Source organism: Python bivittatus, unplaced genomic scaffold, assembly GCF_059951505.1.
Source record: "Python bivittatus isolate LINGU-HERP-01145 unplaced genomic scaffold, Pbiv_v1 ctg000330_np1212, whole genome shotgun sequence".
In the NCBI taxonomy this organism is placed as follows: domain Eukaryota; kingdom Metazoa; phylum Chordata; class Lepidosauria; order Squamata; family Pythonidae; genus Python; species Python bivittatus.
In genome coordinates, this window is record NW_028277058.1 from 12,912,745 (window position 1) to 12,926,604 (window position 13,860).

Consider the following 13,860-nt stretch of genomic DNA (forward strand, 5'->3'; position numbering starts at 1 on the left):
CAGGTAGTCCCCGGGTTAAGAATGCCTGGTTTACAGACAATGCATAGTTAAGAACGGAGCCTTTTGTAACAAAATTTGAGTTAAATACACAATGATTTGAGTTAAATACATAACGGTTCGAGTTAATTACACAATACTACTTATACAGTATTATACAATGATACTGTTCCAGCTTACGTAGAAATTCGACTTAAGGATAGACCTTGGGAACAGAACTCGTTCTTAAACTGGGGACTACCTGTACTTGCTTCTGTATCCTGGCATGCTGACCACACCCAGGCTATTTGTGAACTGCCCTGCAGGGAATTTTAAATACAAGGTGGTTCAACCAAATCAACACACACATGTATCAATACTTCAGAATGAAGAAGGTACAAATAACCTGATGGTGTAGCTTTCCTGACTTTCAATTTTATCACTGGGAATTCTTACTCTGATTTCTCTATGGAATGCAAGTGATCCAGTCACATGCAGCTATTTTGTGGACATCGTAACAGGAGCTTGGCTTCATTTTAGCCATAGCTTTATTAAATGTCCTGGGTTAAAGGCTGCAAGGCACATTTGGAAGATGTTCAAGTAGAAGTATAATTTCAGCTCTTACACACATGGTAAAGTTATACTCTGGGAAGACCCCAGTTTGAAAATTGTCATGGGCAAGCAGGGGTATTAATAATTTAGGCCTCCTTATTGCCAATCACATTTTAAAACATGTGACTTACTGCAAGAGGAATCTGGATTGCCCAAAATTGTGAAATAGCAGAATATTTATATTCAATCAAACTATCTCTTGATTTCATGATTTGGTCCAGAAATGCTAACAGCATCTAAAATTCCCAGATTACTATGAGGATTGGAACATGCTTTGTATGACTACTATATTTTTTTCTAAATAATTAAAAATATTGCTAGGTGAATATTAGTTATTTGCAAGAGTTCTGAAATAAAGAATTGCAATATCCCATATTAACTGTAATGAGGGTTCCCAACCGGAGAGTATAAATATATCTCAACCACCTCGCAAGGCTGCTAAGCAATTGGCCAAGTATCCATTCATTCAGAAAGGTGGGAGGATTTGATTCTGAGGTAAATACTAAGGTAAAGGTTAACAACAAGAACCTGCCTACTCCAAGAAAGACAAAAATGCTTTAATTCTGAATAAGCAAAACAAACACAACTGCCTACAAAACCCTCAATCCCCAACAGTTACAGTGTGCTACATATAGTACAGAATACCATCTTCTACCTGATTTTTACTATACTGTATAGTTATTATTTTAAATTTGATACTCTTAGTTTTAATTAACTTAAAAATCAGTCTTATATGACTTTGTAACATTATAATTGAGTTTTGAGTTCCATAGTAGTTTCACAGTAGTTTTTAATGTTCTATGTTATTACAGTTTTATAGCTACTGCCTTTACAGTTTAAAGGCACAGACTGTTCTTAAATTATAGCTGTTAATCCTATAGTTGATTTTGTAGCCCTACTATTGATTCTGTAGCCCAAAATTAACAGCAAATAATAGCCAGGTCTAAAACTGGTCTAAAACTGAAACAAATTTATTTGATTGAGTGAACTTAATCTGGAGTTAAATGACTGCTGGTCTGTAACTGAAGCACATTAATAGTTGCTATTTTATTGTTGACCTGAAATGTAATTGTGTTAATTCAACATATTATAATGAAAAGGAAATACAGATATATGTTAAATAAATATGGATACATACAACTTACCAAGTAATTAATAATATAAAATCTGTCATATTCTTGATTTTTGGCATTGATTCTACGATGCTGCTTCTTCCTCATGTGATCCTTGAGTTTGTTCTTATCCCGAAATGTTTTTTCACAATATAAACACTGGAAACTAAGATTTAGCAAAAGAAAAATGAAATTGCTATAATGCTGTCAATTAACAAAATTACTTATAATGCTAACAAAAGCAGTTCATTTTAATAGAGCTCATGATGAGGTATCTAATATTACAGAACTCAGTTTAAAAAGAAAGAAACTGATGTATTCCTGAACATACATAGGCAAGAAGAAAATTAATGGTTCAAGTATAAACGTATAAAATAATAGTTTATTTATGTAAAGGTTTGGTTAACTTTAAATGGCTGCTGTTTTTTTGGAACTAATTAAGAAATGGATTTAGTTGTTTGAAATTACATTAAAAACTGCAGTTATATGTGATTGATATGTTGGGATACATTTGTTTGGTTTTTCTAACCAACATACTCAAATTGCTTATGGATGATATTTAGATACTATTTCCAACTTTTCAAGATGGCATTTATTGTTCATTTTCCTATATAATTAACCTAACACAAAATATATTCTATCTTATTTATTCAAGTTCTAAGTTCTCTTTTAAATATTTCAAAACTGCCATTTTTTAACAACTGAATCATTGGATACTTTTAAATACAGATTTATACATTCTTCAGAGACCTGAACTAGTTGTTGCAAACAGAGATTGAAAGCTGGGGTCTTCCCAATCCTCTATCTTCAATTTTCTGGAAAATGCTCTGATACATAGAAATAGGTGGTGCATATAGATAATTATGATTCGTATACATTTACCAATTTGGAAAATTAAGAAGGGGGAAGCTGCTACCCTTCATTTATAATAGTCCCAACAACTACCACCTGATACAGATGTAATGCTATCTAGATGGCAACACAAGTGGTTTTATATGAACAATTATAGACATTTGGTGTACAGAATTGTAAAATATGGGAAACCAATGAATCTTAAACTACCTTTCACATGAGTCAATGAAAAACTGGGCAAGTTTTTAAGATACATAAGACACTCTCTACAGGTGTCAAGCTTTTTTTTTAAGTATTTAAGAAAATTTTCATTAATAAACCATGCAAACAAACCTCTGTAGTCTCTAAAATAAACCCTGCTAGAGTGCTAGAATCTGGACTCAAATACGACTTATTTTATGACCAAACTGTAGTAATGTTAAAGACCTCCCAAATAATAGGCATTTCTGCTCTTTCCATATTATTGAATAGTGTTGGGCAAATTAGTAATATACTATTTCAGAAGAGATACAGCATTCAGAGTAGTGGTCATTCAACTTGTTTAATTATCAAGGAAATAAAAAGTGAAGAAAAAAGAGAAAGTACTGTAAATATATAAATTTAAAACAGAATGTAAAGGTAACATTATAAAACAAAACCAATATCAACTACCAGCCCCTCGCCCCTGGCTTATCCAGCAGATATTTTAATTGCTTGGCTAGATATATACAGGTACCTGTCAAGTTTTTTCTGAAGAACATTCAAAAACTCCTTACAGTGCACAATGTTATCTGGCAATCCAATATTGAATGCATGATCATTTGCCATGTGATTGAGAAGGACTGACCTATAAAATAAGTGAAGTAGAATCAGGCGTTTCTTTTTTTTTTTTCTATATATATTTTAGGGCACCATGAAATATATTCCAATGAAAACCATGATGCTTGGAATTAACCAGCACTGCTAGAGATGAATGTAGTTTATCCTCTTGCTAACGTTTCCAATTTCACTGTAAACAGCCATGCAGAGATGAATAATATTCAAAGCAGCTCCTAATATCCAGAAATTCACAAATGGTACTTGAATTACTATAAAAGAATGGTTAAGTAACTGCACTGATCCTTTTACTGGTAGAATTTGTGCTTAAGCAAAGAAAATGTGAATTTCAGCCCAATAAAACTACTACATGGAAATCTTTTTCTTTTTCTAGCAGCAAAGAATCAGGGCACATATATTTCAGAGTTATTTCTTTCACACAGCAGCATATCACAACATCATCTGCATCTTTAAAACTAAAACCAATTACTGATTTTGATCAATACTGTAATTACGCATCAGAGATACCATTTCAGACTTCAGCAGAGAAGACAAATGATTTCAGCAGAGGAGGGTGAGCGATATTTCATACTTCATTAGAATGGAAACATTGGAGGCAAGCAAACACAAGCATATACATTTTTTAAAGCAAAGACCTTTGGCATACCAAGATAATACAGAAAACGATTCTATTACTTAGAGAAGTGTTTCTCAACCTTGGCAACCTGAAGATGTGTGGAGTTCAACTCCCAGTATTCCCCAGCCAGCAAACTCCACACATCTTCAAGTTGCCAAGGTTGAGAAACACTGACTTAGAGCAATAATCACGCACTATATAGATTCTTCTAAGTAGCACTACTGTAATTCATCGCATTATTCAGATATAGCAAACCCAAGTGTTTTGCACCAGCTCCCCTCTCAAGCCTCAATTCATAATTCCTGTTTTGGTAAAATGCTATTTGAGGTTGAGAGAGTGGAACCCACATGTTCTGGCTCATTCCCGTGTTCACAACATACATTTTGCTGGGCTGAATGGTGGCATCTAAAATAGAGTAATACGTAGAACCAGAATGGTATTGAAGGTGGGCGGGGCAGAGTCTACTTAACTATCATCTTGAAGTTCCAGGATTCAAAACCTTTAGCTTTGTTAAGGTTTCAGTAGGAAACCTTGAACTTTTGTTAGGTTAACTAAAAATAATAGAAATAATTTGAAATGTAATGCAGTTATTTATTTATTAAACACATTTTTACGCCACTGCCATAAAAAACAACTCTTCGCGGCTCACATACATAGGAAAAAAAAACAGTATCGAACAGTCCCATGCAAAAATAAAAACACAGCAACACTACAAGAAAATAAAATAAAAGACGGCAATATTAAATCAAATCAGAGGAAGGCTCTCTGATAAAGCTTGGTTTTTAGGAGCTTGCAGAAAACAGCATAGAAGGAGCCAGCCTGATCTCCACATGGGGGCTATTCCATAATGCTGGCATTGCAGCAGAAAAGCAGTGCCTCTTTACTTCAGCTCCCCAAATCTCCCCAGTGTGGGTTTATGTAATATTCTGAATATTTCAAAGTTTAATCTTAATCACAGAGATGCAGCACATAATATTAAATAAATTACAGCAGTCTTCAAAATGTCTATGATTGTTTTCTCATATGTTCAGGTCCCTTCTCTGCCTGGACACTAGGGCCTCACAGTATCCATGGAAGTCCACCTTTTTGAGTTGGAATTTTACTGTGATATTCCAGATTTCAGACTACAATAATAAATATGTTATTCAAACAGGAAACGTCTGGATAAAACTTTTATACTCCTACCAAACATCCTTTAATACAGTAATACATAAGGGGGTTTGCTCTTCTGTGGTGGGGTGGTTAATTAAATCTAAAGAAACCCTACTTTCTCAGGTTAGTTTTGCTAAAACCAATACAGTTCAGTCAAAAACATTTTAAATTCAGACAAGCTGAAATTCCTACTTACCAGAATGCTTTCTTTCATTTGTTACAATAAAATAGAATAGAATAGAATAAAATAAAATATTTTATTTGTTAAAGTAAAAGCACTGTAAGGGATCATCTATTCTTGTAAGCTCAGAGAAATGATACGACAAACCACAGCGAATGCTAAATTTCATGCAGAACAGCCCAGTTTAAATGATGTGACAAACCTATATTTCAAGTAAAACAAACAACTGCTGCAACAGTGACTTCACATTAAGCACAGGATATGAAGGCCAGTGAAGCTTCCTGTCCTTTTGTAGTATTTTCTCTTATCTGAGGTCTCCAAACAACCCTGTAAAGTCTTCCAAGCTAAAAATAAAAGGTAAGAACGCTTACAGCCTGATTCAATAAACTTTTATGCAGGCTATAAAGCAAAAGCAGAACAAACTTATGCTAGCAATCCTAACTAGCTTTTAAACTTTACTAACAATAAAGAATCTTTTGTTATCATAATAGCTGGTCATAGTAGTTATTGTCATGTGTTGTATATACTAATGCTATGCAACAGGGCTATGAAATCAAAAACATAATGAAAAGTGATGAAGACAGAGACAGAATCTACAGATCTGTGCTGGTCTCACCTAAAATTAAAGAAAACTATTTTCAACAATGCTTCTCTGTATGGCTGGGGTGCATACAGATCTAAAATAAATCACAGGTTTGGAGCAACGTTTCTATTAGAAAGAACAAAATTATTTATCAGTTTATAAAACAGTGAAACACAGGAGAGAATTACAACATAACATACTGCATTATGCTGTACAATGTACAACATACTCTTGTAATATATTGTACAATATGTAGTGTGAAAAGAGAAAAAGTTTCTATTAGAGTATTAAAACTTGGAAGCTTCCACTTAAATTCATTTGGGGCAGACAAAAAAAAGTGTTCCTCTACACCACAGGCAATTAAATATACGTAAGGCATCACCGCAAGATTTGGTGATGCTAATTGAATGACATAGCTTTTTTTGCTAATTCCTTTTTGGCAGCTATCAAGAGTCATTAGAGACATGATCCACCTCTGTGCTGATGAGCTTCTTGGGGACACTGGGCTGAGTACTGCATGAAACAGACCATTAGACCATGTGGTTCTGTTATCCTCCAGATATGGGGAATTCTAACTCCCATGGGACCCATAAAGTACAGCCAATGGTTAAGGATCAACAAAAGCAACAGCTGTTGAGTCATATGTTTCACACCTTTGCTGCAGGCTACTATACTAAATTTACCAAGTGTAAGGAGCTATAACAACAATGTCTGAAAACTGGTCTATGATAGCCTTATCCTCACTTTCCCCATTTATATAGCATCAGGATGTTCATGAACATAAAAACACATGGTAAAATGTTCAATACTAACCTGTTACCCAAAAAAGGTCTGTCACAAAACATGCATATGCCATGAAAGTCTGCATCATATCTTTCTTGCTGCTGTTGCTCCAGAATTTCTTTCTATTGATTGAAAAACAAAATATGCCATCACATCTTTATTCATTAAAAGCCTGTTGTAAATTATTCCTAGAACAATTATGCTGTTTCTCCCATTATTACTATGAAAACAAATCATTTGATCACTGGAAAAATATTATTTTTGTTCTTATTAATTTCATGTATTCCCATAGCATAAAGTTGTAATAACAGGCCAAACAGAAACAAATGAAGACTGATCAAACTGGGTATTTTGAATGCAAACTGAAGAAATTATAATTCTCCCCATTCCTCCACCCATGAAATCCTAAAAATAGTTGGAAGATCTGTCAGACAAATATTGCTTGATGGACTTAGTCTACAATACAATGAGTTAGTCAACATGACTGCCAATGGCAGCTTGAGAAACAGATGGATTCCTGTGAATAAAAGTGGGATGTCTTTGAGCCTCTCTTTCTCCCTCAGCCCTATTTACCACAGAAGCGTTGTTGGGAAAAAAAGTATGTCTTGTATTGTGCTCATGTATCAGTGCATGTCAAGTCAAAGTAAAAAAAACCCAAACCCAAACCTCCCTCCCCCCTCCCTCCCTCTCTCTCTCCCTCCCTTTCCTTTCTTTCTCTCTCTCTCTCATTTATATAGCTGCCCATCTCACAAAGCCAGTGACTCTGGATGGTGTACAACAGAATTAAAACAATTAATGAATACCTAAAAACATTATTATTAATTATTAAAAGCTTTAAAAACTATAAAAACAGAGCTAATACAAAAAAAGAAAAAGAAAAAAAACCACAGTGAGATGTTAATAATAATGGAACCACCTCACAAGTTCACCCTGAGGTCCCCAGGCCTCCTGACATGACCAGGTTTTGAGGGACCTTCGGAACCTCAGAAGTGGCAAGGTCAACCTCACCTCAGGGGGGACAAGATTTCACAATGTGGGCACCACAGCAGAAAAGGCATGTGGCCTAGGGCCTGCCAAATGTAGCTCCCTAGACAATGGAATCTGTAACATGCTCTCTCTGCTAGATCTGATGGGACAGGCAGATGAAATCAGAGAGAGGAGGTCCTTCAAATAGCCTGGTCCTATGCCATGAATGGCTTTAAAGGTCAACACCAGCACCTTGAATTGGACACAGAAAAAAAATGAGCTTGTGAAGCAGAGGTATAACATGTGTTCTACCAGAAACATACATAACTGCTTGCGCTGCTGCATTTTGCACCAGCTAAAGTTTCTGGATACTCTTCAATGGCATCCCCATGTAAAGCTCACTGCAGTAGTCCAACCGGTAAGTGACCAGGGCATGAGTGACTGTGAGTAGGGCCCCTCAATCTAGGAATGGGCACAACTGGCACACAATACAAAGTTGTACAAAGGCCCTCCTAGCCACAACTGCCACCTGCTCATCAAGCAGGAATTTTGTGTTCAGAAGGACCCACCAAATTTTCTGGTACAGCATCAGAAAACACATAAAATCAGCATTTATTTTAAAGCAAACAACATTTTGGGAGGATGGCCTCTTATTCTATATCACTTTAGCTAATATATGTTTAAATCTGAAAGCAAAAAACCATTTTATAAATTATTCCTAATGGACCTCCCTTTTAGTACTTCTATTTCTGTTCCTGGGATTTTACTGTTCAGCACTCTGAATGCTTAGCTACATGTTGCTTTGGACAACAAACTGAGCAAGAGAGAATCAAGATATATCTTTGCCATGTAAAATCAGAGAAGAAATCATTTATATTCAAACTGAGAAAATAGGAGATGACCAAGAGAGAGGGAACTAGAGTGTTGAGTTAGGTCCCATATCATCACTAAAGTGGTGAGTGGGATAAAGACTGTAGAGCACTTGAGATTAAAATGCTGTAGAAATAAACCTCCACCCCAAAAGAAAAACTCAAAGTCATCAAACTGACTATAACTTCTTGTAAGACTCCTACTTATTCACCTCCACATTACCTTTGTCTATCTTGACAATGGGAATAAGAGTAATTCAAGCTTATTAATGTTGTTGCAAAGTTCTGATCTGCTTCTATGTACCAAAGCTTCTATCCTCTAATGTCCTACTAGCCTTGACCTTTCATTCTTGCAGCTTCTGTTTATTTACAAAGGAAGAGGAGGATTGGCTAGAACAGCATTGAATACTAGTTTTACATATGCATGCCCAGTTCTCAATGGCTGCAAAAACGGAGGTCCACTAATGTGAAAATTCTACACTGTTTGTTCTTTCATACAAACAACTCCACTGCTATTTCATCAGGAACGGATCATGCAATGAGCTGAAAAGTACTATTCTGAGAGTGGTTTTTGTGCAAGATTCACAAAGTTGAGCTCTGTTCTTTTACTCTGCCTGAATGGCATCCTTTCCATTCAACGAGTCATTAAATGGTAAGACACAAACATATGCGTGAATCAGTTCAAAGAGGACAAAGGGAGCAGAAATCTTTCTTAAGCTTCATCTAGTCCTGGATCTCCCTCTTCAAGAGTTTACATTTGTCCTGCTTCTTACAGTATTTGATGGTTTGGCAATTAAGTAGCTAGTACTAATAAGCAGCTTCAACTGTTTCGATGAATGCTTAGCTGGTAAATTGCTGCAATTGGTATTTTGCAAAAAGACACTGGAGATTGGAAGGTAACAATGGGACAGGTGACCAATTCCTGGCCTCTCCTTTCTTAGGATTCCTAGAATTCCCCCCATGTCCTGCAGCCCATGCTCCTATACCATCAGAACCTCACCCATGGCAAAGCAATACATCTTCCTCTAGGAATGCAAACACCTCCCCATGAATTTATCAACAAGAACAGGGCTCAGATAAGTTACTTTATTGCAGATACAAAAGGTGTTCTTATAATAACAATGATCAGCTACTGCAGAATCTAGGAATCTAACCTTATTTATATGTAAATGCTGAAGTTTAAACCTTGTGTCTCATAACTACCCTCATTTGGTAATGGAATTTTTGCTGCTCATTTCTCACTTTTAATTGTTGAGGGCACTTCACAGTGTTTTGACATTCATCTTGTCTGATCTCAGCTTCTTCTTGTCCTGCTGGATTCAGCATCTGTCTCTCTTTTTCATACAAATACGCCAACAGACATAAAAAAAAGCCAAAAACCAAAACATGGCTCAAGCCACCAAAAAGCCTCTCCAACCCTATCCTTAAGCCACTGAGTAAGCCAGTTGTTAAGATGAGGGTTTCCTTTTTTTTTTTTTTAAATTGAGGAATACCCTAACATATATCTTGTATAAGATATCTCTTCCCTGAATTTCTCAAGTAATTTTCAACATACTTATAAAGCAGCAGCCTCTATTGGACTAAAGTTTCCCTTACGGAATTGTTTATGGTCTGGCTATAACATGCTTTTGAAAGAGAAGATCTAGGATTTTACCTGTGTAATTCATTTCACAATCTCAGTATGTTTAAACAAAATAGTATCTTACCAGTCTCTGTTGTTGAAGCTTCTCCCTTACTTCTCTGTCTTCAGGTAAGGCATCACATAAAAGAAAATAATTGTCCTGATCCTCTGTTACAAAAGTAAATACCCGTGTCAAGGCAATATGTGTAACTTTTGTTAGAACACTAAGATACCTCTTAGCACTAGAGTATTTATAGTTTGTGTGTATATTGGAAATATTGAGGGCATATCTGTATAGATATTCCTCAGGGTCCCAATATGAGAAAATCTGTTCAAAACATAAAGAAATGGCATATTGCACTGAGGTCTCAAAATATGCAGATATAAAAGGATGAAGTGGTAATTCATTCTAATCTCTCATATAGGTAGAGCAGGAGAAGCAAGTTGTAACAGAAAATATATTTAAGTCCTGGGAAATTAGAAACCACAACAAAGAAACTCAAAACAACTCTGCCTTGATGGGTTAGGTATAAGTTGAAAAAGGGAAGAGCTTTGTTAGGCTTTCGAGACTGAGTTGTAATACACTAACTACATTAAAGTACATTCCAAGGCTCCTAGCTATTCTACTGTTTGCTGAACTTACCTACTTTGAAGGGCTGGCATCAGTCTTGAAAGGCTCACTACTCTCTTATCAGAGAGACATCAGACCTTGCCTCCTAGACCTAGATTGGGGCAACAGACTCTCGAGGCTCCTAAATGTCTGCAGGACTGTCCATAAAGGGAGACAGTTTCATAGCCTTTTGTCCCCTCCACTGCCTCCTTGGACTCCAACAATGGAGAGACCACACAAATATGAACAATGAAGAGATCCTTCTCTATAGCAGAGAAATAACAAAGGTGAGACCTCAGATTGTGTTTTTCTGTGGTGCACCAGGGGCTACCCTGTAAAGCTTACTTGCTCAGAGTCAGCTGGAAAGCATCATGCCTGTGGAAATGTGGCTTACCTCATGAGTAAATGTTCAGATTGGTGCAAAATGTTGTCTTTGCAAAAGTTTGCAGGTGCCCCTTCCAAAACTTCCTCTGAGGACCGTCAGATAATTAAAGGAAGCTCTAACATCTGACACCAGGAAATTGCATTTTACAATCCCCCTTAGCCTTTGTATCTCCATGGGCTCTGAATTCTAGCCTCAGCTGCCCACACTACTGTTGGAAAAGCCTATTCAGGAAGAGATGAGTGATGGCAGACCATCAAGTCAGATCCTGTATTGCAATGTATGGCTCCTCTGCAGCTAATAAATGGCCACAAAGTATTCTTGCAAGTGTAACTGCAAGGATTTTATACACATTTAAACAAAAAAGATAACTGATCTGCTCTATGGAAGAATGGCTAATCAAATTGTGGAAATATGCTTCATTGTCTAGAATAACTTCATATTCAAAAAGTAAATGTAATATACTATTCATTATACTATTTGGAAACCATTTCTAGATTACAACTCTGCAAGTGCAACTGTGCCATGTGTAGAGTTGTAAATTTAGGTTTTAGGGTTATATTCTAATTTGACATAAAATCTGTATGTTACAGTATTCTTCCAATATATTCTTTATCTAGCGACTCTGTATCCTATGTTCTTTATAGTCTTTTAAATGTATATTTTAAATCTCTCTCTCTCTCTCTCTATATATATATATATTGCAACTATGTTTGACTGCTCTCCTGCATGTCCCAATTATCTTGGGAATACACTGGTTTCAGACCCTTAATCCTAATATTTACTGGGAGCAAAAAGCTAATTCTTTTACCTCTCAGAAATGTTAATAGCACCATTTGCAGGCATTTGGCTCTTTTCCTTCTCTCCCTCCCACATCCTTGCCTGAACTTCCTTCCTTGCCAGAAAAGTAGGCAGATTTTGCTGATGTCCTGGGGGAAGAGGGAACAGCTACTTGCCTCCTCATCAGGCATCTGACCGTACCACCAATTTACTATAGTACTTGGCCTCAGATCTCAGGTAAAATGCAATATCCCATGTCTATTCAAGTTAGCCATTTTAAAAGTGTTTCTGAACCACAACCTGAAGAAGTTTACCCTTCTTCATCTTCTGGATTTGGACTCTTTTTTTTTTTTTTAATAAAAAAGAAAGATAATTCATGTTTGAGTCTTCTCCAGCTGTAGGCTTCAGATTAATGAATGAGATATTCTGAGATACTTTGGATAAGAATGCAGTCATTCATCTGGATGACATTTTGATTTTTTCCCCCCAAAAGACAGTTCTCTACATTCTTACTCATGTCAGGAATGTGTTCAATGCATATGCCAAAACCAACTCTATGCTAATTTGGAAAAATGTGCCTTTGATCTTCCTTAATTAAACTATTTGGTCGATTAACTCTCTTCAGAAAGCGTGCAGATAGATCATCCAAAAGTTCAGGTTTCCAATGTTTTTTGGGATTTGCCAAATTTTACAAAAGATTCATCCCTGATTTTACAGAGAACACTAGGCCACTAACTCAACTTTTGAAAAAAGAATGCCAATTTAAATGGTCCATTAAAGAAGAAGGCACAATTCAGTCTTGAAGACTCTCTTTTCATTTCAGCTGCTACTCAGACATCTGGATGTTCTGCAACTTTGTTCTGGTGGCCAAGGGTAAGAAGAGATGCTAAAGATGCCATATCTGTCACTGGGTCAAGGCTGTTAATACTAAGTTGGCCAATTTGTTCTAGACCATGTTTTTTGTGCAGAGGTTTAGTCAAACATGTAATCCTGAATTAGGGCTCTCACTTTACATCCAGGTTCTGGAAAGCCTTCTGCTTACCGGATATTTATATTCATTTGTCATTGTCTCATTTGCCACAATAAAATAGGTAATTAGAGAAGACTAAGTGCTAGAACAATTTCTGCCATATTTAGTTTCTGTAAAGGAATGTGTGGAGATAACCTTGAAGAAGGAATGTATTAGCCACTAAGGGAAGAAAAATGACAACTCAGTCCTGGGAAAACAGAAACCCTAAGAACCTCAAAACAACCCCACTGGCAGGCTTTCAAGGTTCTATTAATATACCCTACAACAATAAAGTAGCATTACTATAATCCAGGCAGAGTCTGTTTCTAGGCCTGGCCTACCTTGAAAGGCTGACAGTTTCCTATCAACAGGACAATTAGCTCGATTTATTGTCATTTGCAGAACTTGCATATAAGAACTCTCTCTACTCAATTTCTCCCTTTCAAGCAGTTTATGGATGGCCAAGCAGTTTATGAATATAGTCCTCACTGCTTGCGCTAAAACTACTGTCTCTATGGTTCCGTAAGCCCCTGATTTTCTCCAAGAGACAGATGGCACAGTTCCTTTTAAAAGGACGTCAGATTGGCCAAGGCTGTGTACAAACATGTAGTAGGTGCACATAGGCAAGAAGACACAAAGACTGCTATGGGGCAGTTAGTTTAGCTACCCACAAAGTTTTAGTTTCCTACCACCTATCCAAGAAACAAGACTCAAGGTTTATTGGCCCACTCCCTATCATAGATCAATCCAACCCAGTGGTTATCCATTTGCAATTGCCTACCTCAATGAAAGTACACTTGGTGTTTCACAATTCTCTCTTGTGTTTCTCACATTCAGCGCCTTTTCCTCTCCTACCAATTTTCATAGAGGAATATGAGGTGCAGTATATTTTGGATTCTAGATGGAGGAAGGGGAGGCTTGAATATTTGATACACTGGAA

The 13,860-nt window shown here is 36.5% G+C and overlaps 1 protein-coding gene across 1 annotated transcript in view; it reads right to left on the reverse strand.

The window, feature by feature from the left end:
• ZNF277 (zinc finger protein 277) overlaps positions 1-13,860 on the reverse strand; it is a 38,069-nt gene that overhangs the window by 8,151 nt on the left and 16,058 nt on the right. The window contains exons 4-7 of the mRNA XM_007426683.4: positions 10,225-10,307; positions 6,714-6,805; positions 3,268-3,378; positions 1,734-1,866 (exon numbers count right to left, since the gene is read on the reverse strand). Coding sequence (XP_007426745.1) covers positions 1,734-1,866; positions 3,268-3,378; positions 6,714-6,805; positions 10,225-10,307 — 419 coding nt within the window. The remainder of the gene's footprint in view (positions 1-1,733; positions 1,867-3,267; positions 3,379-6,713; positions 6,806-10,224; positions 10,308-13,860) is intronic.